The sequence below is a fragment of the Schistocerca nitens genome, chromosome 3 (assembly GCF_023898315.1).
Source record: "Schistocerca nitens isolate TAMUIC-IGC-003100 chromosome 3, iqSchNite1.1, whole genome shotgun sequence".
Lineage (NCBI taxonomy): Eukaryota > Metazoa > Arthropoda > Insecta > Orthoptera > Acrididae > Schistocerca > Schistocerca nitens.
In genome coordinates, this window is record NC_064616.1 from 648,992,086 (window position 1) to 649,017,537 (window position 25,452).

Below are 25,452 nucleotides of genomic sequence, written 5' to 3' on the forward strand. Positions count from 1 at the left end.
AAAAAGAAACGGATGGACATCACAGCAGGCAAATAAGACTCTTAATATAATGTACTGTACACTTTCTGTGGACTGTCAATCTATTTTTCAATGCTGCACCCCTAATAGCCTATTTATATCAACACTTTCTCCTGCTGCAAAGCCAAACAGACAAATTTTAACCAGGACAAGTATCGGTACTCACTCTTTTCTCTGCACAGAAGCTCCTGTTTTGCCTTTTGAAGTAAGTTACTTTTGCCTTTGTTACCTTGTTCCTCTTTCTCTTTCCATTACTTTCTTTTTCACTTTGGAACACGGTCTCCTTCACTCAACAAAGAAACATTCCTCTTGATAAGCAGAGTCTTATTTATGTGTACTTCCTTACGTCTGCTGCTTTATTTTCTTGTTTGCATTTCTGTATAATAATTATATGCAGCTAGAGTCTGATGATGAATAGATAAAAAAAAACTTTGTAAATTGGTCCTTCCCCACTAGCCACTTAAAATACTGGCTTACTCTCACATTAATTACTTTTCATTCTCCCTCTTTTCATATATTTTTCCCTTTTAACTCTCTTCACAAATTATCAATAAAAGTGCAATAGCTGGCAAAACTAGGGCATGATGTAACTTTTTGAATCTGCAAGCTAAACCACTGGGGAAAAAAAAAACAACAACAACAACACGAAGCTATTATATGAGGGCAGTTGCCTTCACAAATTATACACTGATGATGAAGATAATCATAAATCAGTAGATTTATCCTAAATGAGCGTTGTCATGGTACGTGCTATAGCTACTCACTACTAGCTAGATGTGTATTTCAAATAACAACTAATGAATCTGTTGGGTGCAGAATGAAGAGGTTTCTTTTTCGAATGACTGCTCATGGTATATACACAGAAAGTTCAACATTATGACACAGAAACAAAGGAAATGATGAAACTTCAGAAACACACCTTTTCTCCACTCTTGAAAAAGGAAGGCCAGGAAGGCTACTAACCATTGTTATTATCATGATTTCTAAATGCATCAGTTTTTTACCATCCAAATTCCTTTTGAATATCCAATACCTGATTAGTATATGTGTAGTTTTCAAAAGGTAAAAAATAAAGATCTGACTTTAATGACTTATCATTGATGAAGTTATCAGAGTTGGTGTGCATTTGTGTGTGTGTTTTATGGGTAGGGCTGGTTTAATGCCTTAACGACACAAGTGGGTGCTTGGGGGACAAGAGGAACCGAAGTGCAAAATTTGTATGCAGGGAGTATCATAATCAGTAGCAAAAACTGGTGAAAGTATACAAGGGGGCGAGGAGGGGCATCAACACATGATATGTTCTTCAGTCGAACCTTGTCAAGGAATAAAGTGAAACCCTGATTTTACACTTTTCAAGGGACTAAAAAAAATGGTGTGAAATATGAGAAAAGTTATGTACAGGATCCACCGTTGGCATTTTCATAGTTTATGTTTGATATATGTATATAACAAGCATTAAAATACTCATTAAGGATTTTTTATTATCTAATATAGGTTATCACTTTGCTTGGCCATTGAAACATTGGGAATTGGTAAATGTGTGGGAAATAAAAACCTTTGACTTAACTTCATTAATCATAATCATTGTTTTTGGATAGCCTGCAAGTGTGTCATTCATTATTTAAATAATGAAACACTAAACCAGTCACATATTTTTTCACACATACCATGACGTGTTTCAAGAATTTATTCTATGTCAAGTGCTAATATTTATTTAAGTATTTTGGGTGATGTTACCATGTGTGTTGTTCTGCTCCTCTTGCACTATAGTTATCTTTTTAAGATTATAAGGTATTCTGCCTCTTGTGTTACACAGAAAACCACACACGCACAAACCATCACTCACACTGTTTGTTTGTGAAATATCACAGTAAATACTTACGTAAATATTTGCACATGACAGTGAGAATCAATTCTCATAGCAAATCATGAAGGGAAAAACACACACTGGTGCAGTGTTTGATCTAAACCAAAAACATTCAAGCAATGATTATTTAACTCAAAAAAATTTGAGAAATGCATAGAGAGCAAGGGGGTCAACTAGTGCTACAAGTGACCAAACAACGAAACACGTGAAATGTGTGTTAAGAATAAAATAGGCATCGTTATGATCACAACGATCATGAATCTGCGCATCCGCAGTAGAGACAGTTTGAAAACGGTTGTGGTCAGTCATATCTTCTGTCAAAAAAACCTAGTTATCTCCTTATCCACTACACTGAGTAGAGAGTGACAGCAGCAGAATTGTTTCAATTTAGATTTGTTGAGTAGAGCATGCTTGTGTCAAGAAACTTAACTATGTAACATAGTAATTTTATGTCAATTACGTCAGTTTTCTCTCGACAAACATTGTTGTATAAAGCATAACTGACAAGAATATTACAAACATGTTAACGCAAAAATGGGTGCGAAATGATATTGTGAGCATTCGAAATTTGATGGGAGTGATAGAAAATGTTGTAAATGGTGGGAAAACATCAATTCCGCGAACGAAAAAGCAAAGTTCGACAGTAATACATTTTCACATGTACAGCAAACAAAAGTCAGACAAGTGCAGCATAAGGCTATACATTGTAAGCCATAGTTCAATTGGGTATGCACTTAGGACAGATGTGTATGCAAGGAAAGGGACACAGGTGCCATGAGTTATGATACTTTTTAGCATACTGTTCGAGAACTATTTTGACAAAGGTTGTATTCTATACATGCATCACTGTAACACACTTAAAGAAAAAAAAAAGAGCCACACCACAACACATCTTGAACGAAATATCCATATTATCCACTAACCAAATGGGACAGAAATTGGTAGATGGGATGTACATGGACATGCAAACATACGATTACAATTTCAGAAAAGCTGGATGATTTATGCAAAAGAAAGAGTTCCACAAACTGAGCACCTCTGGCCCTTATGCAAGCTGTTATACGGTTTGGCACTGTTTGAGAGAGTTGGTGGATGTCCTCCTCAGGGATATTGTGCCAAATCCTGTCCAACTGGTGTGACAGATCATCAAAATCCCAAGATGGTTAGAGGACCCTGCCCATAATGCTCTAAATGTTCTCAGCTGGGGAGAGATCCAGCTACTTTGCTGGCCAAGGTAGGATTTGGTAAGCATACAGAAAAGCTGTAGAAACTCTTGCCACGTGCAGGCAGTGAGTATCATGCTGACCTAAAGGCCCAGGATGGCTTGCCATGAAGGGTAGCAAAATGGGGTGTAGAATATCATCATTGTACTGCTCTGCTGTACAAGTGCTGCAAATGACAATCAAATGGGTCCTGCTATGAAAATAAATGTGCACCACAGACCGTCACTCCTGGTGTCACGCCATATGAGAGGTAACAGTTAGGTTGGTATATCACCACTGTCCGGGCATCTCCAGACATGTCTTCGGGACTGGAATCTCACTGACTGGAGAACAATTGTCAGAGTGATGAGTACTGCTTTGAACTGAGCTTTGATGACCAGCATGACGTGTCTAAGAGACACCCCAGACAGTGGTGGGATACCAACCTAACTGTTGCCCATCACATGGCCCAACAACCAGAAGTGATGGTCTGTGGTGCCTTTTCATTTTATAGCAGGACCCCTTTGGCCGTCATCCACGGCATCCTTACAGCAAAGCGGTTGTCAACGATATTCTACACCCCATTTTGTTGCCCTTCATGGCAAGCCATATTGGGCTTACATTTCAGCAAGATAATGCCCACCTTAACACAGTGAATGTTTTACTGCTTGTATTCGTGGTTACCAAACCCCATCTGACCCACCCAACAAGGTCACTGACCTCTCCCCAAATGAAAATGTTTGGAGCATTATGGGCAGGGCCCTCCAACCAGCTTTGGATTTTGATGATGTAACGCAACAGTTGGATAGAATTTGGTACAATATCCCTCAGCAGCACATCCAACAACTCTGTCAATCAATACCAAGCAGATTCCTTCATGATGTGTCTATTTTTGTCTTAAGAGTGTACATAACCAGCTGTATTTAATTATTTATTACACAGCAAGAAGTCATTAGGCCCTTGCATGTCAAAACAGAAACAATCATCCCCCAGCATTTGGTTGTCAAAACAAGAATAAAATATGGGGAATGAATTTTTCAAGAACAGATCTTGTTTCCACACATTCAACACAGTGCAACGGATATGAGTGGGCACCTGTGAGAGAACCAGTGGCTATAACAAAACCGTAAATAGTTTGCATCACAATATTCACATAGTATGAGCGAATAAATAAAATAACTGCTTATTATCCTTCTAAGTGAAAGAAATTCCAATGTAGATAAAATTGTGATTTCACTCATTTGTGATAAGCCTCCAAAGATAAACCACGTCTGAGCATTTCACACAATACCACATTCAAAGTTTTGCATTCACTATTACAATGCTGTGATCCTTTTTTGTTTAAAAATGTGCCACAATTGGCAGTCCGGTTACCTCATACATGATGTTTGAATAGTCTTGACTGTATTAATAGATTTCAGGATCCCTTTTTGTAGCTTCTCTCTCTCTCTCTCTCTCTCACACACACACACACACACACACACACACACACATGAACATAGTAATTGTAACAATCTCTGCTGTAACTATCAGAGCAACAATAAGTACTGTATTAATTACTGTGTTACCAGATAAATATCCTTTTATTGGCTATTGTACATTCATGAAGCACTTACATGTTATAATAATTTAGTATGCAAGATTTGTGGATTTTTGTTTTTTTCTAACAGAATCAAAAAATGACAGTTCTGTTCTACTCCACTCAAGTTCTCCTTCCCAGCTGGTACGTACAATTAATTATACACTCTCTCTTCACACTGTCATAGATATCAAATGTTCAGCTTGAATTCACTGTCACTGCAGTCAACAAGTGAGCATTTAAGAAACAGTACATGTACAAGTAATATCCTTATCAAAGAGAAAGTGCTAAGTTTGCAAAGTGAACCTATTTAGTTTCTGAAATGATTGTACAGCAGAGCTACTATTTTGTTTCACACGATAAACTTACAATTAATAGTAAAGTTCTTTGTTTCTGCCATAAGAAAGTGAAATGTTAATATTTACTAACACATTGAGAGCCCAGAACCAAATTCTCAAACTGGAGAATCTGAGCATAATATTAAGAACAAATGAATTATGCTTTTTTGGCACAATTTAATGCTGACGACAACTGATCCACACTTCATTGGATCCACCCTAAGCACATATGAGGTGGTAATTTAAAGAATACAACAATAAAAATGCAAATTCATTCCTTGAAATGGTTCTGGAATGCCTTTGCATAGTGGTAATATATCAATGTGGTAATATATCAATGTTCTTCACAATCAAGCTGCAACTTAGAAGATGCAAGGCAGTCACCAAGAAATACCCCAAATATTAATTTCACCTTATAACCTGAATTAGTTTAAAATGAGATTGTTAAGCAACTTGGGCATACACTGCATGAAAATTGCACGTCAGTTTTCCACAGATACTTTCACCAAGATGTAAACACATCAAAACAAACATGCTGCACTCAAGAAAGTGAAAGGAGACATTAACAAGTGGCTTTCAGTTAACACAAGATAAGCTCCTTCACCACAACAAGCTTCCATTATACCACAACAATGTCAAATGTTTTTTTTTTTTAATATAACAGTACCAGAAAATTGAAGCTCACATAGGTAACCCCAATATCTCAAATCAATAAGCAAGCAAAGAGGTACCACGTGCCCTTGACTACTGTACCGAAGAAAATGCTGTACAATTGAGACTTCACCATTATACGTTCATTTTATTTACAGCACGAAATCTCAGAGACAATTTGTGACTTACACTATAGGATAGCATTCTTGATACTTTTTACAGACTCAAATGACTGTTGCATTCATCTCAAAAGTACAAATAACTTTCAAAAGGAAAATATTAAAATGCACACGGCAAAGGGAGGTTCAAATGCAAAATGGATCACAAATAAATAAGTCACCACACTAATTTTCAAAGCATAACCTCCATGTATTGGAATGAGCAGGAGTTAACACAATGAGGAAACAAAGGGAAAACATTGATTTACTCATGCACATACACACCAAATTTCTCCCACAGCAATATGATTGTATGAACTTACCTTCTCCATTCCTGTACTCCAGTGTATCACAGTCACTAGGCTGCTTCTTATTGCACTCATCACTTCCACGGCTGAAATGCAAGTACATAATTCACCAATAATGTACACGAACACATCATCCATTTAAAAAAATCATCCATTAGCAACATGATGATAAAAGTTTCTTGAAATCAAAACTAGTACCATAAAAGGAGAAAATCTTGATAAAAATTAGTCACACAGCAGGTTAGAAGTACAATAACAGCACAGGTAACAAATATAATTGTGTATGAAATTGACCATTCATAGTTGTAAAACAATATGTATTAACATAAATTAACAAATAAACATTTTAATTAAGAATGAAACAATGGAAACTCCAGGCAGGAACACATTCTGGTCTGAGCTACCAGAGTTGGCCATCATGTGTGGGTGAGGTGCACTTGCTTGTGTGTATGAATGGCGTGTGTATGAATGGCGTGTGTTTCTCTTTCTCTGATGAAGACTGTGGCTAAAAGGTTCTTTTATTGTGCCTGTCTGCAACTTAATGTGTCTTCTTTACGGTAAGTAGCAATCTATCTTTTCCTACATTGTTTAATTAATAATGTCGAGAGGAGGAAGACACTGGAAGAGACAGCTGGGAGAAAGCTGGGGCAGTGAAGGGGAGAGATTTGTGGGAGGATGGGAATAAGCTGGACAGAGTAAGTGAGGTGGTTTGGCGTGCAGACTATTCCAGCTCAAGTGCCCACCCACGAGCAGCTGCGCAGGCATGGGCACAGGCGGCCAGGGGTGAGCAGGCAGTCTTACAGCTGGGCCAAGGCACACACAATCGTACTCCAGCCGAAGGCAGGAAGCCAAGGGCGGCCAAGCACATACAGCATACGTACGACGTGTGCAATTTGGTTGTCTAGCACGTAGCCTATACTGTTTGCCCCTGCCCGCGAGTGTGCTCTGGTGTGGACACAGTGCTTTTCCCTCATAGGGCAGTGTTGGTACAGCCTGGGATAGTGAGTGGGAGAGGTTAGCCAGAGAGAGGGGGGAGATTCGGCCGAGTGAGGGGGGGACGATGTTAGGGAAAAAAATACGAGCTTACCGAGTATTGGACCAGATTTGCAACTGGATTCAGGGTTTTCCTGCAGATAGAACTTGACGTGTCGCTCTAAATGGAACAAACTCTACAGATGTAAAGGTAATGTCCGGAGTACCCCAAGGAATTGTGACAGGACTGTTACTGTTCACAATGTATATAACAACAGTAGGCAATGAAAACCTCATAACTGCATTTGTTATATTTTACATGAGAAGCAAAAACAGAGTCTTAAAAAATAATATACACCGATATAGAAAGTTGCTACATGTGTAAATATATAGTACAAGCATCGTTATTGACAAATTAGGCAATTCCACATACTTTCAAATCTCTCTTTTTTTATTGGAGGTACTGGTTACTGGAATTACGAGTTTTCACAGGCAGATGGAGTTACAGGGTTTTCACAGCCTACGATCAATAAACGAGCTAGCAGAAAGCATCGGAGGCTCTTTAAGGCTGTTCACAGGTGATGTGATGTCTATAAAAAAGCAGCAACGCCAGAAGACAGTATCAATTTGCAAAATGACTTACAGAAAATTGATGAATGGTGCAGTCTCTGGCTGTTGACCCTAAACATAAATAAATGTAACATGTTGCAAATATATAGGAAAAGGAATCTACTACTGTACAAATATACTTTTGGTGACAAACTGCTAGAAACAGTATCTACTGTAAAATATCTAGGAGTTACTATCCAGAGCGACCGTAAGTGAAATGACCACATAAAATAAATAGTACGAAAAACAGATGCCACACTGAGATTCATAGAAAGAATCTTAAGGAAATGTAACTCATCCACAAATGAAGTAGCATACAAGGCACTTACTCAACTGATTCTTGAGTATTGTTCATCAATCTGCAACCCTTACCAGCTAGAACTGATTAAAAAATCCCATGAAAATAGCCATGTTTCATCACAGGATCGTTTAGTTGGCTTTTGAGCAGCACACAGATGCTCATCAAACTCAAGTGGCAGACACTACAAGAGAGGTGTTTCACACCACAGAGAGGTTTCTACTATTGAAACTTTGAGAGAGTACTTTCTGGGAAAAGTCACACAACCTATTACTTCCTGCCACATACATCTTGTGAAATGACCTTGAACAAAATTTGAGAAATTAGAGCTAATGCAGAGGTTTACCAAAAATCATTCTTCCCATGTGCTATTCACGAATGGAACAAGGAAGGGGGGATTAATTGGTGGTACCAGAAGTACCGTCCGCCACACATCATCAGATGGCTTGCAAAATACTGATGTAGACACAGATGTTGGTGATTAGAGGGAGGAGGCTGAAGAGAGAGGCAGAGGTTGTTGGGGAGAGAGGCAGTTGCTGCGGAGAAATGCAGAGGTTGTTGGGGGGAGAGACAGGGTTGTTGGGGAAGAGACTAGCCATTGGGAAGAGAGAATGGGGTTGCTGAGGAGAGTGGGACGTTATGAGAAAATCTGTAACACAGTGAGGGGGGTTGTGAGAAAGTAAGGGTTGCTGTCAGAAAGTGATGGGTGTTGTGAGGAAGTGATGGGTGTTATGAGGCTGTGAGGGGTGTTTGTTATTATTACATATGTCACACTTTCTGACCTTTTAATAACACTACTCAATTTCAGTTTTCTTTGCCTTCAGTTGATGGATCACATATATCCCGTTAGAACGAACAAAGGATTTACACACAACTTTGAGGCCTTTCCCCCTTACCTCACACATCAATAAGATGTTCCACTTGGGACACTGTCTATTAGGTGCAGGAGGAGTCACAGGCCTATCAGGATCCTTTTCATGGGGATGTTTCACTGACTGTAAACTGTTCTAACACTGTTTGTATATAAGGAGAATATATGCTTACAATCATCCCCTTATATCAAAGAAGAATGGGCACCACATCTGCTTATGACTTGGAAAACATCTGAGTGGAAAGAGCTGCCCCAACAGTGTTTTATGAAAGGATGTTTGGTTATTAATTTGACTTTTTAATAATAATAATAATAATAATAATAATAATAAAAAGGGCCGTGTTTTCACAAAGCAGCTGACTGGATTCAATGAACAAAAGTTGGCTGTGAGTAAAGAGACACAGATATTTACCTGGACACAGCACAATTATTAACTACCGTATTTACTCTAATCTAAGCTGCACTGGAATCTAAGCCACACCTGAAAAATGAGACTCGAAATCAAGGAAAAAAAAATTTCCTGAATCTAAGCCGCACCTGAAATTTGACTCGAAATTCAAAGGGAGAGAAAAGTTTTAGGCCACACCTCCAAATCGAAACAAAGTTGGTCCATTGTAATATGAGACACAATTTAGGTCGAATGACTGACGATACAGCTACAGTAGTTTGGTTCGAGTCGTAAGCTTAGCAGTTAAGATTTACCAGGTAGCCCTTGCTATGTGTCAGGCGCTCCGTCTGTATTTATATGGGTACCCTTCCCTTTTCACGTGCTTCATCTGGTTTCAATTGATTGCTTATTTTTCTTTGATCTGATAAGTGCCGTTCTCTATGTTATAGGTGTTTACGTCACTCTAAGCTGAAAATACATTACTGTACTGTGTCGTGCATTGTTTGTCGCATTCTGGTAATAAGTGTTTATGACCTGTCGCCACTCGCGGCATGGCTTGCTTTTGTGCATGTTGCCGCCGCTTACAATTGGAAAAAAAAAAAAAAAAAGAGGAATCGCCTCATTAGCGAAACAATGGCAAGAGACTGCTATTTGTTGTTACTTACACTGCTGCTTTCTTTGATAATGATCAACAAGAACCAAATAATAGACTGCGTATGATAGAAGATCTTCTGAACGAGAGTTTAGCGAAACATTTTCTCCATTTGAAAATCTCTGCAGACGCCTCTTTAGTACATTACATTCTGCACAGAAATTAGTCATCGTAGATTTAAAAATCTGTAGGATTAAAATGAGATAGAAGCAAACACAAAAGAATACATGGCAAAATGTTTATATTCATATTATTCTTATGGTGAAGAGAATAGTGCAGGTGATTCACAATTCATTAAAGTTCCTTTTAGCAATCATCTCTTCTCACAGGTAGGAAAAAATTCAGAATGCAGAGTTGGCCATATTGACAAACATCCCAAACAGTCTTGCCAGTCGGATTTTCGTAGTACTTTGAAATGCTGCTACACTCGAAGATGCACAATACAGAATTTGTATTTACTTTGTTGGATAATGTATGAAAATGCAGTGGTCGAAACTCAGGGCGGAGAAAAAAGCTCGTCTTCCATTTTTTTTTTTATTTTTTTTTTTTTTTTTTAAAGGTTTTGGCACCAGTATTTATCTTTGTGCCTGCAAAGCATACCTGTGTAGCGCTACATGTATTCGACGGCAGAAGTTAATTGTGGCGGCACCTACCAACATTTTCCAGAACTTCCGCTTACTTTGCACTCAATTCTAAACCGCAGGTGGTTTTTTGGACTACAAAAACCGGAAAAAAGTGCGGCTTGGATTTGAGTAAATACGGTAGTTGGCGATTAGATCAAATTTGTTTCTGAAAATGTGTCTCAATGTTTTGTTTGAAGAGGGCACGGACTTTCACTCTGGCACTGGCTCTACCAGTGTACGAGAGAGACTCGGGCGCTGTCTCAAAAGCGTTGCTTGCCTTCAGAAGTGTTGTCAACTGTAGGGGCAGAATAAGAACTAGGAAAACAAGCAGGAGACTGAAATAGGTAAGAAGTTGACTCATAAGGGTGATGAATGGTGCAATCCACATTAAGCGCAACCCACCTCTCTCCCAAAACAGCAAGTGGCTGTCTTTATACAATAATTATCTTCGTTGTAATCCTAAATTAACACAATCCAACTGTGCAACTTTCTTCTCTTGCATCATCATCTCACTACTGCTACACTCTCTGCACTCATTTTCTTTGCTTTCTGTGTTATGAAAACTGGAGATCTGTCTTGTGTGTGTGGGTGTGGTTTGGGCAGTCCCACTGCAGTTTTCAGTGCATACTCATTGGCACTTTCACTGCCCATTTTAAAGAAAAGTGCTTTTATTTAGTCTGACTGAACCTATTTCCTTCTTTTTTCCTAACAGTATTTTCATTGGTAGTACACAGAAAAATAATACTACAAAAAAGCAACATAAGCAAAATGCTATTTCTTGTGACGTTCAGAATTCTTTCAGAATTATTAACAAGACAATCAATTAAAATGGGAGTTTTGTTTAATATGACAGCTCACCTTCTCAGTAACACTACAGTTATGATGATTATGATGACCAAGAACACAACTACACCAACAGTTGCTCCAGCTATCAAGCGCACTTGCATATTATCATCACCCACATATGCTGCAAAAAAAGCACAAAAAAAAGAATATTTAATAAATGAGGAATTAATACTTAGGAGAGCTAGAAATGTCAATTTTGGCAAACATAAACGTTTGGTATGGCAATCAGGTTATAGGTAATTTGAAAGAGAGAGAGAGAGAGAGATAGGAAATTATAATTAGGTTTCCAACAGATTTCTAACTTTTCAATGTAGTTTCTTGTTTGATCTCAAGTAAACAAAGTATGGGAGTAACTAAATTGAAAGTGATTAAACTATGATCTACTGCAAAAGCAAACATACAGTACAGATTTATTAAGTCTCACTTTAGTTTGTAGCTACTATTATACATACATGGAGAACATACAGCTCGTTACAACCTAAACTTACCTCTTCCCATAACATGGCCAGTTGTTTTATAAATGACAGGGCTGAATTCCCCCCAGCCATGAACAGTCTTGGCTCTGACCTGAAATCCATATTCCGTCCTTTGTCGTAATCCAGTGTACGTTACTTTCTGCTCCTTCGTTAAGGTACTCGTAGCATTTGTGTCGTCATTGCGAACAAAGTAGCGCACCTGTAACAATTGACAACCTTGAAGCTATACTTCTCTCTCAAACCTTCTTTCAAGTGATCAGGGCAGAGAAATGGGTATATAACAATTTAAGCAACTTTTCCCTTACATATTCCCAGCTGTAACATAGTTTTGCATATTTTAGAATCTTTACTTGGTATGAAACTAAATAACTAAGGACAGAACAAAGATTACAGTTTAACATGCTATCAATGATGAAGTCATTACAGATGAAGTCATACATAGGTCAGATAAGGACATATTGCAACATCAGTCTCAGTCAGGCTGTCCTACCAGCCAAGGAATATGCAGGCCAGCCATCTACATAACGTTGCTGCTGGCTGCTGTAATAATGCTACCGTGACATTTTGCAATGCAGCCTTCTACGGCCAGCAGTGGACTATACTGCTACACATTGTGGCACAATGCAGTGTTTCCACAGCTGCCTACATGATGGGAGGTTTCCTTTTGTCATAACACACCCAGCCCGACTGAGTATAAATATCCCCGACTCACCCGGTAGCAGCACTAGTGGCACTTCCACCAGGCCTCGCATTCGAACAGCGCCTTCTGTGCTTCGGTCCTAGTTCAAATGTGTGACCTTGTTGCTAAAGCCTCATCTGGCATCAGCTAGGTGAAGCTGCTGATCTGTGATCCACCAGGTAGCCCTGACAGTTCTGGGCGCTGAACTGGATCCACCGACACAAGGCCACCCATCGGGTGCTGTTGCCTTATACTCCGGCCGCTCTACAAGAGTCCTGGGTTCAATCTTGCTAACTCCAGCCAGCCATCTCGGGCTGCATGCAGCTTATGCTAACAGCACTGTCTAGCCACAACTGTGGCGGAGCTGACTCCCAACTTGCATTGGCAAGAGTGGCGTCACCAACAGCTGCTCTTCAGCTACCACAGCATTAGGCTGTCACAGTGTACTCACATCCCATCCTCTAGCCACGACCACAGCCATCAATCTCCTGTGCAGAAGTGTTGATTAATAAAGAATATTGCTGTTGAGTAAGTATTCTCAACATCCCCACTTGATGTGGCACTGGGCGTTTCTGTCCTATACCTCCTCACATGTCCCACTTTCGAGACAGGAGTGGCTGGACTGAATTCCTGGTGTCAGTGTTGCGGTCACAGGATAATTCAACCCCTACACAGTGGTGTCACGAGAGCCGATACCTACGAGCGTCATTATGGAGCTACAATCTGCGGCATCACTTTAACGTGGTCAGTGAAAATGCAATGTTTTTCATGTGGTAAGAGTTAGGCAAGCAGCTGTTAATATCATGAATAGAAGGCACGGGCATTCCACTCCTGACTTTGAACTATATTCCTGAGGTGAGTCCACATGCTTGAGTGCCACCGTCTGGTGCTCCAGCTGCTCTCCGAGAGTCCTGGGTTCAACTCGAAGAATCTGCACATTTCGACAATATGCCTTGGGACACGTGCCATGTATGTCAAACCTGCTGTCAGACCATGCTTGTGGCAGAGCTGACTCCTGACTTGCATCAGCAAGAGCACCCTCACCACCAGCCTCTGTTCTACTGTCATAGAATTCCACTGCCACAGTATACTCAAGTACCGTCCACTAACCAAAGCTGGTTCCTGCAGACTTCAACCTTTTGTGTGGACGAACTGACTAATACAGAATGTTGTTGTTGAGTATCAACTTTGTGATCTCCACAGTGTGGGAAAATCCCATTCTACAGTTTCCTGTATCCACATATGCCACTTCGTAGAAAGGAGTGACCACCCGGCAACAGTGGCGTCAGCGTAGTGGTCATAGCTCAACGCAACCACTAAAGGTGAGATAGGGAATCAGCTGTGGCCATTTAAAAGAAACCATCCCGGCTATCAACTTAAATGATTTAGGGAAATCACAGAAGATCTAAATTTGGGTAAATGGTTGTGGATCTGAATCCCATTCCTCCTGAATGAAAGTTTAGTGTGCTAATCACTGCCCCCACTCACTTGGCTGTAGCTAAGGTGTGTGTCATCTTTATTATTATACTTCCTGGTTCAGTCTCAACTCCTTTTAAAATATGCGAGTGCACAAAATCTACATTTATTCACTAGTGCATGCATTTTTGACATTATTCTATCTGCATTTTAAGAACTATATTTAATGTTATGAAGTTTATGGTATACAAACACAAGGAAAGCTATCAGAAACTGAACTGCTACACTGGAATGAGGCTTTAATGTACAGAGAAATTTAAAGCTCATGAGCTCTCTTCCAAATTGAGATTCCTTTGGAAGAGAAGCAGCAACAACAGAACTACTACCACCACCACAACAACAATATTTTAACTGATTCACCTGTGGATTTTTAGACAAACACTGTACAGTTTAGCTTAGATAATATAACAGCAACGCAATTAGCACAGCTTTCAACCATTGCTGAGCAATAACTGATTACCTCATATATTTCAACCACATCATTCTCTGGGTCAGCACCATCATTTGTGACAGGAGGATCCCACTCTATCGTCATCCCCATATTCTGTACGTTGGTGGCTCTGACATTTTGTACTGAAGACTGCACTGAGGCTTCTGTTGTAACAGCAATTTCTACATACTCATTACTTCCTGCCAGTTCGGAAACACCATTTTCAGCATAAACTTTGAAATGATATGTTGTTACAGGATTCAGTCCACTGATTGTTATTTTTGTGTCATTAAACACATCCTGCCAAAATAAAATGAAATCAGTAAATAAGTAGTAAAAGTTAAATGTAGCAACACACTGATGAATTCATAAGTTGTTTCAAAATTGCTATACAGCAATGGTTCCATGTTCTGCTGTCATGAAAGAATGTAAAGTAATACTTACAGTATTTGGAATGTAAGCGACTCCAGGAACACAAACATCACAGTCCACTCTGTAAACAATGTCATCCCTCCCGCCTTGAAAGCTTGGCACATGCCATGATAACATGACAGTTGACTGGTCGACAAAATTAATTGTTACATTTCTTGGAGGTGATGGAGGTTCTGAAATGTGCAACAAACAAAAATGTGGAACTAAGAATGAAATTTATTTATTTATTACATTATTATCTGTTACCTTTATGCAGGGTAATTCAAAAAGAAAGGGCAGATTTCAATTATTTACAAGTATTCCGGACAAACTATAAAAGGAATTACAGACAAACTATAAGTGTTGTAACCGCGACCGTTCTGGTCGTGGGGTGGCCAAGAAAGTGCGACGGGATCAAACAGAGAGCGGCCCGCAAACAAACAAATGAACAGAAAGGACGAACACGAAACAACGACAGACGAGAGAGATCTTATGACGACAACATGCAAGAAGCAACGGAGTGACAGAGACAACCAAACGAATCCAAGACGTCCACTAGTAATGAAAACAAAGAACGGTCAACACGCTGTCTGTTGTCGAGGCGATATGTCAAGACTCACGCAACGATAAGACTCGCTGGCTGAGCGAGAGACAGGCGCTTAAATACTCTATTGAGGGTGCCGCTATTGGCCGCTGGAACCATGTGTTCCACTGTGGCGCCCTCACACTAAATGCGGGCCAGGAGGCGTGCGCCGCCACAGCTTACAGCGCGATGGTGCAGAGACCTCTAGGGGTCTTCGATGTCCATGACGTCCGGCAGGGATTCGAATTCCGCCGCGTGTGGTACCAGAATAAGAAATAGAAACACATTGTGCATGTCACTAGACAGAGGAAGGTTCAAAGCTTTCGCACACCTGTGCTGTTGTTTTCTTGTACCAACATGGCGACTATACCACGAGATAAATCATTTTATGTGTTGGAATTTGTGTGAAGCCAATCCATTGTTCAAGTGCAACATGCATTACTCTGTTGATTCAGCAAGAAGCCACCATTCCACAACCAGGTTTGTGGCCAGTATAAAAAATTCTTGGAAGTTGGTTATATATGCAAAGGCACAGGTCAGCCATGCATGTCTGATGAAAATGTTGAGCATATCCAAGATATTTTTGGCATGCCAGGTCGACAGACCTTACATCTTGCCTTTTTTTAACATAAAAGACAGTCTTGGTCCCACTTATAGCGGCTACTCTTGACAACTTGAACTGTTGAAGCTGTTGATTCAATTAACAGGGACCTGTTGATCCACGTGGGGAATGAAATGGACAACCATTTTTATGTTTCACAAGCAGCATATGTGCTCATGTTGAGTGTATGGTATACAATCTGTATGAACAAAACATGCTGATGGAGAGGGTGCTCCAATTGTGAACAAACTCTCTGAATTTGTGCGTTCAGTAGGAAACTCGATTACAGCCCACTGTTTCTCATGCACCGACAAAGTTATATTACATACTGCCATTATACATGCGTCAGTAACACAGAAATTGCAGCAAAATACATAATTTACATCATAACAACCAACAAATCGATATGGGTGTATCAAAAAGAATCATCCAATTTAAAAATATCATAACTATTATGTTGAGATGTGAACAACATACTGTTGGTAAGAGCAAACTCTCGAGGTTTCTTTTTTTTTTTTTTTAAATTCCTAAGGGACCAAACTGTGAGGTCATCGGTCTCTCGAGTTTTACCTGGTTCCCACTTCAATTCTAATAAGTTCTTGGCAAGATTGAGGATGATACATTTTCTTCCATGCTTAGTGTTTAGTGATGAGGCAACATTCCATTTAAATGGACAGGTAAACTGTAACAATGTGAGGACATGGGGTACGGAACAACCACATGAAGTTGTACAACATGAGAGGGACTCTCCAAAATGTTATGTGTTTTGTGCAGTTTCACAGGAAAAGGTTTATGGCCCATTTTCCTTTGCTAAGAACACTGTTACAGGAAGCTCATATCTTGATATGCTTAAGAACTTCCTTTTCCCACAGTTGGAGACTGATACGAACAACTTCGTTCACCAACAGGATGGGGCACCGCACAAAGGCATCTGGAAGTGCGGGGATTTTTAAATCAAAGGATTACCGAATGATGGATCAGTTGCACTGGACCAAATGATTCATCCTTGTATTACTGACCTCCAAAGTCACTGGACCTGACTGTATGTGATTATTTCTTGTGGGGGTTTATTAAAGACTCTGTTTATGTGCCTCCGTTACCAACAACAGTGAATGAACTGAGACGTCACATAACAGCAGATGTGGAAGCTGTAACTCGAGATATGCTCACTGCAGTGTGGGAACAATTTGAATACTGCACTGATATGTGCTGTGCATCTCAAGTGAGGCATATTGAACATCTACGAAAAGGTATGAAAAAAAACTTTTTGAGTTTCCTGTTCATCAAAAAACAAAGTTCATTGTATATGTTTATTAGTTTCAGAAATATAGACATGCCAAATTAGATGATTCTTTTTGATACATCCTGTAGTATGCACAATGGGCAGTTGAGTAACTTCAACTCAACATACATCTGACAAATGCAATTTGGTGTATTACAACATTTATCATTCACATCACTGACACAGTAAAGTATTTCCAACTGGTTCACAGGTTGTCAGATGCACTTTGACAAGGCACATTAATTACATATAAGAGAGGGTCTTGTATGACACCTTCATCCCATAGTCACAAAACCCATTTGCAGGCCATCATCAAAATAACTTAGATCAACAATTTTACTGAAACTTGCTGGCAGATTAAAACTGTGTGCCTGACCGAGACTTGAACTCGGGACCTTTGCCTTTCATGGGCAAGTGCTCTACCATACTTGTCCGCAAAAGGTAAAGGTCCCGAGTTTGAGTCTTGGTCCGGCACACAATTTTAATCTGCCAGCAGGTTTCATACCAGTGCACACTCTGCTGCAGAGTGAAAATCTCATTCTGGAAACAATTTTACTTCTTTATTTCATGAACTAAGAGTAACTACTGTAATATATAAAATTAATCCACCTCTTCAATTTATCCCAGGTCAAAAACTTTCAAAGCATCTACAGTCAATGAACCATGTCACTGAAAGCACTATAGCTACATCAGTTCCTCCCATTAAGTCTGTACTATGTAAGCAGACAGTGCAATGACCCTCACTGTATCTCCGTTAATTAATAGTCCTATACTGGTCCTTTCCACATGTGGCATTGAAACCACAGCTGAGTGCATGTCTCACTAATTGAGATTAATCAACAGAGGACCTTTTTTATAAATGAAAACACTCAATAAATGTAAACCTAACCCCAGAAGGTGCATTTGAGTGTGATTATGAGATGAAAAGTAGCCCAAGAAATAAACACCACAACCGTACACAAGAAGAAAATTAGATTTTGATTTATACAGGTGAAGAGCCCACTTCTGGGACACTGGAGGGGCACCAGCCCCAGATCAAATCCACATGGTGAATTAATGACACAGGCCGGTGTGCCGGCTGACCAGATGTCGATTTTAGGAGGTTTTCCACATCCAACGAGGTAAATACCAGGCTGATTCCCAAGTCTTGCCTCAGTTACACAATTTACAAACACTTTTAAAAACACTGTCACATCAGACCAGTCGATGTACACTAGCTGCAGACAGATGGGGTGAAGAGATTCCTCCCTGGGGAAAGGAGGTGGTCGGTGGTGAAGCTGGTAGTAGCTTTAAAATGCCTTTGGAAGTGATGTCCCATAATAATAATAGTGTAACTGGAGATGTTCCATACCAGTCCCAACCTGCCATTGTCTGAACAGAGGGCACTGGAATGGATGGCTGCAGGTTTTCCCAATTTGTAGGTTCAAAATTACACAGAAGGTAGAGGATGCTTGTCAGAGTACTGTATTTTAAAATAAAGAACTAGTGGTTGAAAGAATATTTCAAGTACTACAAGGTTTTGCATGAGCAATATCAGTTGCCTGCTGCATTGATGTTGGAGGTTCTATCATGTCTAGGCTTAAGTTTACCACTGCTTAATGCTCATGATTAGTTGTTGAAGATGGAGCATTACTTGTTGCAGGAACTTGTAAACATGTGTTTAATGCATGGTGTAACAGGATGTGTTGACCAGATGTGCAGAGAAATATGTTTCACAACAAGTGTTATCCTAATTTGAAGAGATGTATCACTGTGGATACAAATTTACGAGAAAGTAGGTAGTTCAAGCTACAGAGAGATGGCCAAGGTTCTCAACAAAGCACTGTTCACATAGTATAATTTGAGGACATGATGTTAGATTATTGTGAGAAGTTTCATCAATAAACACCCATTAACTTTCCCGTGAGGTGAATAAAGAGTGGAAAGTACTAGTCGACTAACAACTATACCTCTATTGTTAACAATAAGTGCAATAGATTGGGCCAAATGATTTCAATCTCCAGTTCAATTCTGTCAATGGATTATGCCGAATTTCCAGTTTCCATTCATAGGACTTCTTTTGTACAAGTGTCTGAACAATGAATAAACTCATTGTGTGACTGGAAGGAGCAGTGCCATCTCATCAATAGTGCACTATGATTTTTTCCAATGGTGTAGCTTGAAATCACTGGTGTATAGTTCGCCCCTTAGCTGAATGGTCAGCGTGTCTGACTGCCATCCAACAAACTCGGGTTCGATTCCTGCCCAGGTCAGAGATTTTCTCCACTTGAGGACGGGGTGTTGTGTTGTCCTCATCATCACTTCATTATCATCAACACGCAAGTCACTCAATGTGGAATCAGCTGGAAAGACTTGCAACTCAGTGGTTGAACTTAACCAGGTGGGAACTCCGGGCCATCAATGCCATATGCCCATTTCATTTTTACTGGTGTATGAAATCCCAGTATGAGCTGTCTGTAGGCTGAAGAATGAGCAGAGTTTGTGATGAGGCAAGTGGTATTTCCTGGAAGGATGCTATAACTCCTGTTCAGGTACACTAACAATCAGTTTGTTTCTAATAATATAGCGCGGTGATTTACGTGGAGTATCTTCATGTTCGTCTTTTGTGATGATTATATTAGTTACTAAAATCATATAGTCCTATTCACACACTTAGCGAGATAACCAGTTATTTTGTGAGATGAGGTAGTGTATAAGCTTAGTACCTTACAACAGAATGTGCACAATATGCGCAGAAGGTATTTGCCAAGTAGAGAGTGTTCAGTTTTTGTAATGTGATTAGTGCTTGTATTAAAGAGGTGGCACAACAAGAACTGTTACGTAATACTATGAGTCCCAATCAATGGACTGTTAATCTATTTAAACATCAATCATGCCATGACAAAAATTGAGTACATCACAAAGGAACACCAAAATAAACCACTTTTATGGGAATCACTAAGGAAGCACACTTAGCAGTTTAAAAGGAAACCCAGCTTTATGAACAGTTCAACAAATTAGTAACTTGACAAATGATGGGCATTTTTATGAACAAAAAAATTTGTCAACATTATGCAAACTACTTCTTACTGTAAAATAAAAGATCTATTTTTCTTGGCAGTCACTGGAAGAAGTCTGGAAACACACAAAATATTCTGACAGGGAGCACCGATATAATTGAATGTTGATAAAAATACTTGATACAAGTAACAAGATTCTGAGAGGAAGACAAAAAGTTTTTACTCATTTAATAGGAGCACTGCTGAAGGGCCATTATGGCCTTATGAAACAGCCTAAGGGAACACCTTGTGACATAGATGGATACAGAGTGTGGGAATCAACTACTCTCTCTTCAGTTTCCTGCAGGCTTTATGGGCTAATGAGGAATTAGCTGACTGAGTCTTAACCACCTCTCTAATTATACAGATGACAACAGGGGTAGTGTGATACAAAACTTAATGGAGCCACTGTAACGTATGCAGTGAGACTGGTAGTCATCAGTTGTAGCCATTATGAGGTTTAGCTTTCATTTTATTTCTAAGAATTAGTTTCTCATCTCATTGTATTCAGTTCAGGAAACTCTGTCATCTGCGTACTTTAATCCTAGAGGTTTGGGACCCCTTGTATACACAATAAATTCTTTCTAAGAGGCTCCCACACACAACACTTTCATTCTAGTTCTGAAACAAAATTTCATAAGAGGCTATATAAAATATTTCACATTTAATGTTTCCATTACCCACATAAGATGTGCTGCCTCTAGTCAAAAGGTGTTTTCGTGAAGCTCCAGGAGGCTTGCAAAAGTGTATCAACAGGTAATAGCTACTTAATAGGGAGTGCAGTGGCAAGTGTAGACAGTTGTTACAAAGTGGGCACTTTAAACCTCCCTTCTACCTGTATTTCTGACTTTCAGTTGCTGGCCCCGTTCCACCTTAACTCACTGAAATTTGAAAAAAGTTGGGTTTTTGAGAGGGTGCATTACTCTCTTGATGCCTGAGCTGGCCTCACACATGTTCTGTTGGGGACAGATATCAGGATCTTGCTGGCCAAAGAAGCACCTCAGCATCACACAGATAGTCCATATAGATGTGTGCCACATGTGGCCTGTGGTGTCAGGCTCGATATCTCACATTGTGAGGCTCAAGGTTGGCACCACCAGGGTCTACTGGAAGCATAGCAACCAGCCAGTACAGTCAACCATAATGCGGCTGAGGGCTACACATATGAGGAAGCTTTGCAGCACTGCTGCAGCTGGCTGTTATTTATGTCTGGCCTCAGAACTCTAGATTCAGTCTGTGTTCAGCCACGAGTCTTTTACCATGAAGCTACTCGAATGTGTCATCAAATGTCATTGGACAAAGTACTGTCCACGTAGTCTATGCAGCATGTATCTGCCTACTTACTGTACCGCACACAGAGTTTTGTGTTAAAACTGGATTTATGCCCACCGCTGTGCCATTCCACATCTGAGCCACGTCTACTAAACAAGTAATGTGTTTTCCTTCAATAATAAACAATTTGTTTAGAACTGTGTCACCATTATTTATTGTTTTAAGACTGAATGTTTCAACAACACTGGTGATGAATTGTTTTGGAACCTATTGTTCTGTGTTCTTACTCCAACAAGTGGCAACATTTCGTTTACTGTGTTTGTGTGCTCTTGTTGAGTTATCATGCCTGTTCCATAACCAGAACTTTCTCTGTCACAATCTGTTCAGTTACAGGGGCAGCAGATTCAACTACTGCTGCAGAGTATCACCTGACTGACACAGGTAGTAACCATGTCACAAATAGCGCCTTCTGCACCTAAGTTTCGAGAATTTGTTGGTCAGCAAGAGAATTGGGCCAAATACCATGTGCAAACTGAGGCACACTTCTCTTTTTACAGCATACAAGGTCTGCAGTACAAAACCTATTTTATTGCTGATGCGGGTGCTGAAGTATTTAATTTGTGCCCTAAATTATTCCCAGACTCTCATCTGGAGAACATAGATTACGAGTCATTAATGGTGTGACTGGATGCATAATTTGAATCTCAGGTGCATGTCACAGATGCCCATTAGAAGTTACTTTGATTACAGAAGTAATCTGACCAAACAAACAAACATTGGGTAGCTGAATTGTGAATTCAGATGTTCTTGTAGACTTTCACACAGTGATGGGTAAGCTCCATGATGCTTTACACAATATGTGTCTGACTCATGCATTCACGCTGCAATTTTGAAATTATCTAATCCTAATCTGGAACACTCTCTATTATTGACTCACAGAACACTTTATATGTGGCAGAAATTGACTTGTAGGATCCGGCCATTTCAGTAGTTAAATGTGCGCAACTCAACCATTCCACTAATCAATCAGAGTTCATGCATAATGGAAAGCCTAGTTTAACAAACACTCCACTTTCCAATCTAATACTAGGACGTCCTGCCCACAATGCTTCAGTGTGCACGACTGTAAACAGTGTCTGTGCAGGGAGGCTATGCGTTTTTCTTGTAGCAAGTGCAGCCGCATTCAATCCATATGTAGCATCACACCTAGCAGCAGTCACATTCCTGCTTGCAGCTTTCTCCAATGGAAGTCAATTCCATATTCGTTGAGACTGAGCACGGGGCACCATCAGTGGCTCGACCTTCATGCAAACAAAAGCGTTCAACAGTGAGTCATCAACGGTTGAACAAACTACATTTACATTTCCAAGTAACTCGGCATGCAGTGGAACTGCAGTTAGATACAGGTACTTCCATTACATCACTGACAACTGCTGCAGCAACCTCATATCAAGCTGTTGGCATATAACAGACATCATATTCGCGTAGTAGGTGTTTGAAGCTTGCCAATGATGTTCAACAATAGTAACAAAACAGTGTCTTTTCATGTAATGTTTTACTGGGACAGCCTGAACATTGTTGGTTTTGATTCTTTTGATTTATTTGCTCTTGCTATTCGAGATACTGTCTTTCAACTGAATGCTGCAGTACCTCAAGAAAGTGTCGACAGATTCTGAAACAAGTACAGTCCATTATTTCAAGTAGGATATGGGAAAGCTCGAGATTTTGAGGCTCATATAACACTTGACGGATAATGCTCAGCCAATATTTCATCACATTAGACCTGTCCCACATGCCATTCATTATCTTACCATGCAGGAACTACAAAGGTGACAAGACACTGGGGTTTGGGGTAATTCAACCTGTTTCCACAAGTCAGTGGGCAACCCCCCCCCCCCCCCCCCCCACCCTGATTGCTCTAAAAAAGGTGTCCGGTGGATTACAGCTCTGTGCAGATTTCAAATCAACAGTCAATACTCAGACAGTGGTGGACCCCTTCACCTGCTTCCGTGCAATGGACTTACGGACAAATTGGAACAGCATTGCTTCTTTTGTGTTGTGACTCGCCGATCATATAAAGTGCCGCCGCGCAATTACGCACGTCCTCTACGTGCGGCGCTGTCTGCCTGCCAGCCATGCAGCAGCGGCGCCACCTAAACGGCCAGCCGAGCAGCGGCCGCTAGACTGAGACTCAGTGCTTATCTGAACGCTAACGTGAACACATGTTAACTTACTCTGTGACATATATGTGTTGTAGTGTCGTTCCTAAATATACTTGTTAAACTAGAAGTTCTAACAATTGGCGACGAGGTAGTGGATTTTTCCTTTTCACCGTTGACTCACAGGGTTCCATGGCTACTGTCGAGCAACTCTTGCAAAATCTCCTTGAACAGCAAACGCTTCTAACGGCGGCGATTCGCGATTTCGTCGCGGCGTCAAATGCGGGCCGGTTCTCGTCGTTGGCTGTACCTCCTTTTCCTCCTTACGATGAGACGGCAGAAGACTGGTCGGATTATGAAAAACGTCTTCGACAGCACTTCTTGGCATTTTATGTCTCGGACGAACAAGCATGTAAGTCTCTGTTCCTTTCCTGGATTTCGCCTCAAATGTATCGGTTGTTGTCGCAATTGGCCCCTTTGAAGGATCCTGCGTCTTTGTCCTTTGCTGAAATGTGTTCCCTTCTGTCGGTCTATTTTCAAAAGCAAACGCATGTGGTAGCCTCTCGTGTTGCCTTTTATCGTTGTCACAAACAACCCAATCAATCTTATCGCGCTTGGGCTGCTGAACTTCACGGCCTCAGTCGAAAGTGTCACTTTGTTACTGATGTTCACAAAGAATCCTATGCCGATTCCATGGTACGGGATGCTATTATCCGGTCGGCGCCCGACAAAGAAGTTCGGCAACGTTCCCTTCAGTTGGCGAATCCGACTTTAGATGAAGTTCTCTCCATTGCGCAGTCTTTTGAAATTTCTCGCGCCGCTGGGGCACAAATAGAAGCGTGGGGTGACGTCGGGGAAATACAACCTCTGTGCGCTGTTGACGACGCGCGCGGCGCGTCCCCGCCGGCCGACGTGGCCGCAGTGCGCTCCCACGCGCAGCCTCGGCCAAGCCGTAAACAAACCCCTAAGAAACTGCAGCAAAATCCCCGGCAACTTCCTTCATGTCCAAGGTGTTTTACGAAACATTCACGCGAGGATTGTCCACAACGTTGGGCTGTGTGTCACAATTGCAAAAAGAAAGGTCACGTGTCTTCCGTTTGTAAATCCGACCGCATAAATGACGTCCATGAACATGACGCTGATTCTGATTCTGTGTTGTCTGTCAATTGCACTTCTTCCCTTTCCGGGAAGTTATTCCTCACTGTCCAAATCCTTGGTCGAGACGTTCGCATGCAAGTGGATACCGGTTCTGCCGCCACTATAATTAATTCTCAGACGTATCTTCAACTGGGTTCTCCACTCCTGTCCCCTGTCACTCGGCAATTACGGCCGTACAATAAACAGAAGATTTCTCTCTTGGGACAGTTTAATGCTGAGGTATCTTACAAATCCGTCGTTCGCACTGTTCCCATATTTGTGGTCGACCAGGGCAACGCAGAAAATCTTTTTGGTTTCGATGCCTTCCGTGTTTTTGGGTTCTCCATAGATGACTCTGTCAATATTGTCTCCGACGCTATTCCTTATGCTAAACTGGATTCTTTGTCGACGACCTTTTCGTCCATTTTTTCTCCTGGGTTAGGCCGTGCACACGACTTTGAAGCTCATATCACGCTCAAACCCACTGCTCGGCCTAAGTTTTTTCGGGCTCGGCCCATTCCTGTGGCC

The 25,452-nt window shown here is 40.6% G+C and overlaps 1 protein-coding gene across 7 annotated transcripts in view; it reads right to left on the reverse strand.

Moving 5' to 3' along the window:
- LOC126248609 (ephrin type-B receptor 1-B) overlaps nt 1-25,452 on the reverse strand; it is a 364,329-nt gene that overhangs the window by 99,847 nt on the left and 239,030 nt on the right. For all 7 annotated transcript variants that reach the window (XM_049949753.1, XM_049949752.1, XM_049949749.1 and 4 more), the window contains 5 exons: nt 14,886-15,046; nt 14,472-14,741; nt 11,869-12,055; nt 11,393-11,501; nt 6,137-6,207 (listed from right to left, as the gene is read on the reverse strand). In XM_049949753.1, the coding sequence (XP_049805710.1) occupies nt 6,137-6,207; nt 11,393-11,501; nt 11,869-12,055; nt 14,472-14,741; nt 14,886-15,046 (798 nt within the window). The remainder of the gene's footprint in view (nt 1-6,136; nt 6,208-11,392; nt 11,502-11,868; nt 12,056-14,471; nt 14,742-14,885; nt 15,047-25,452) is intronic.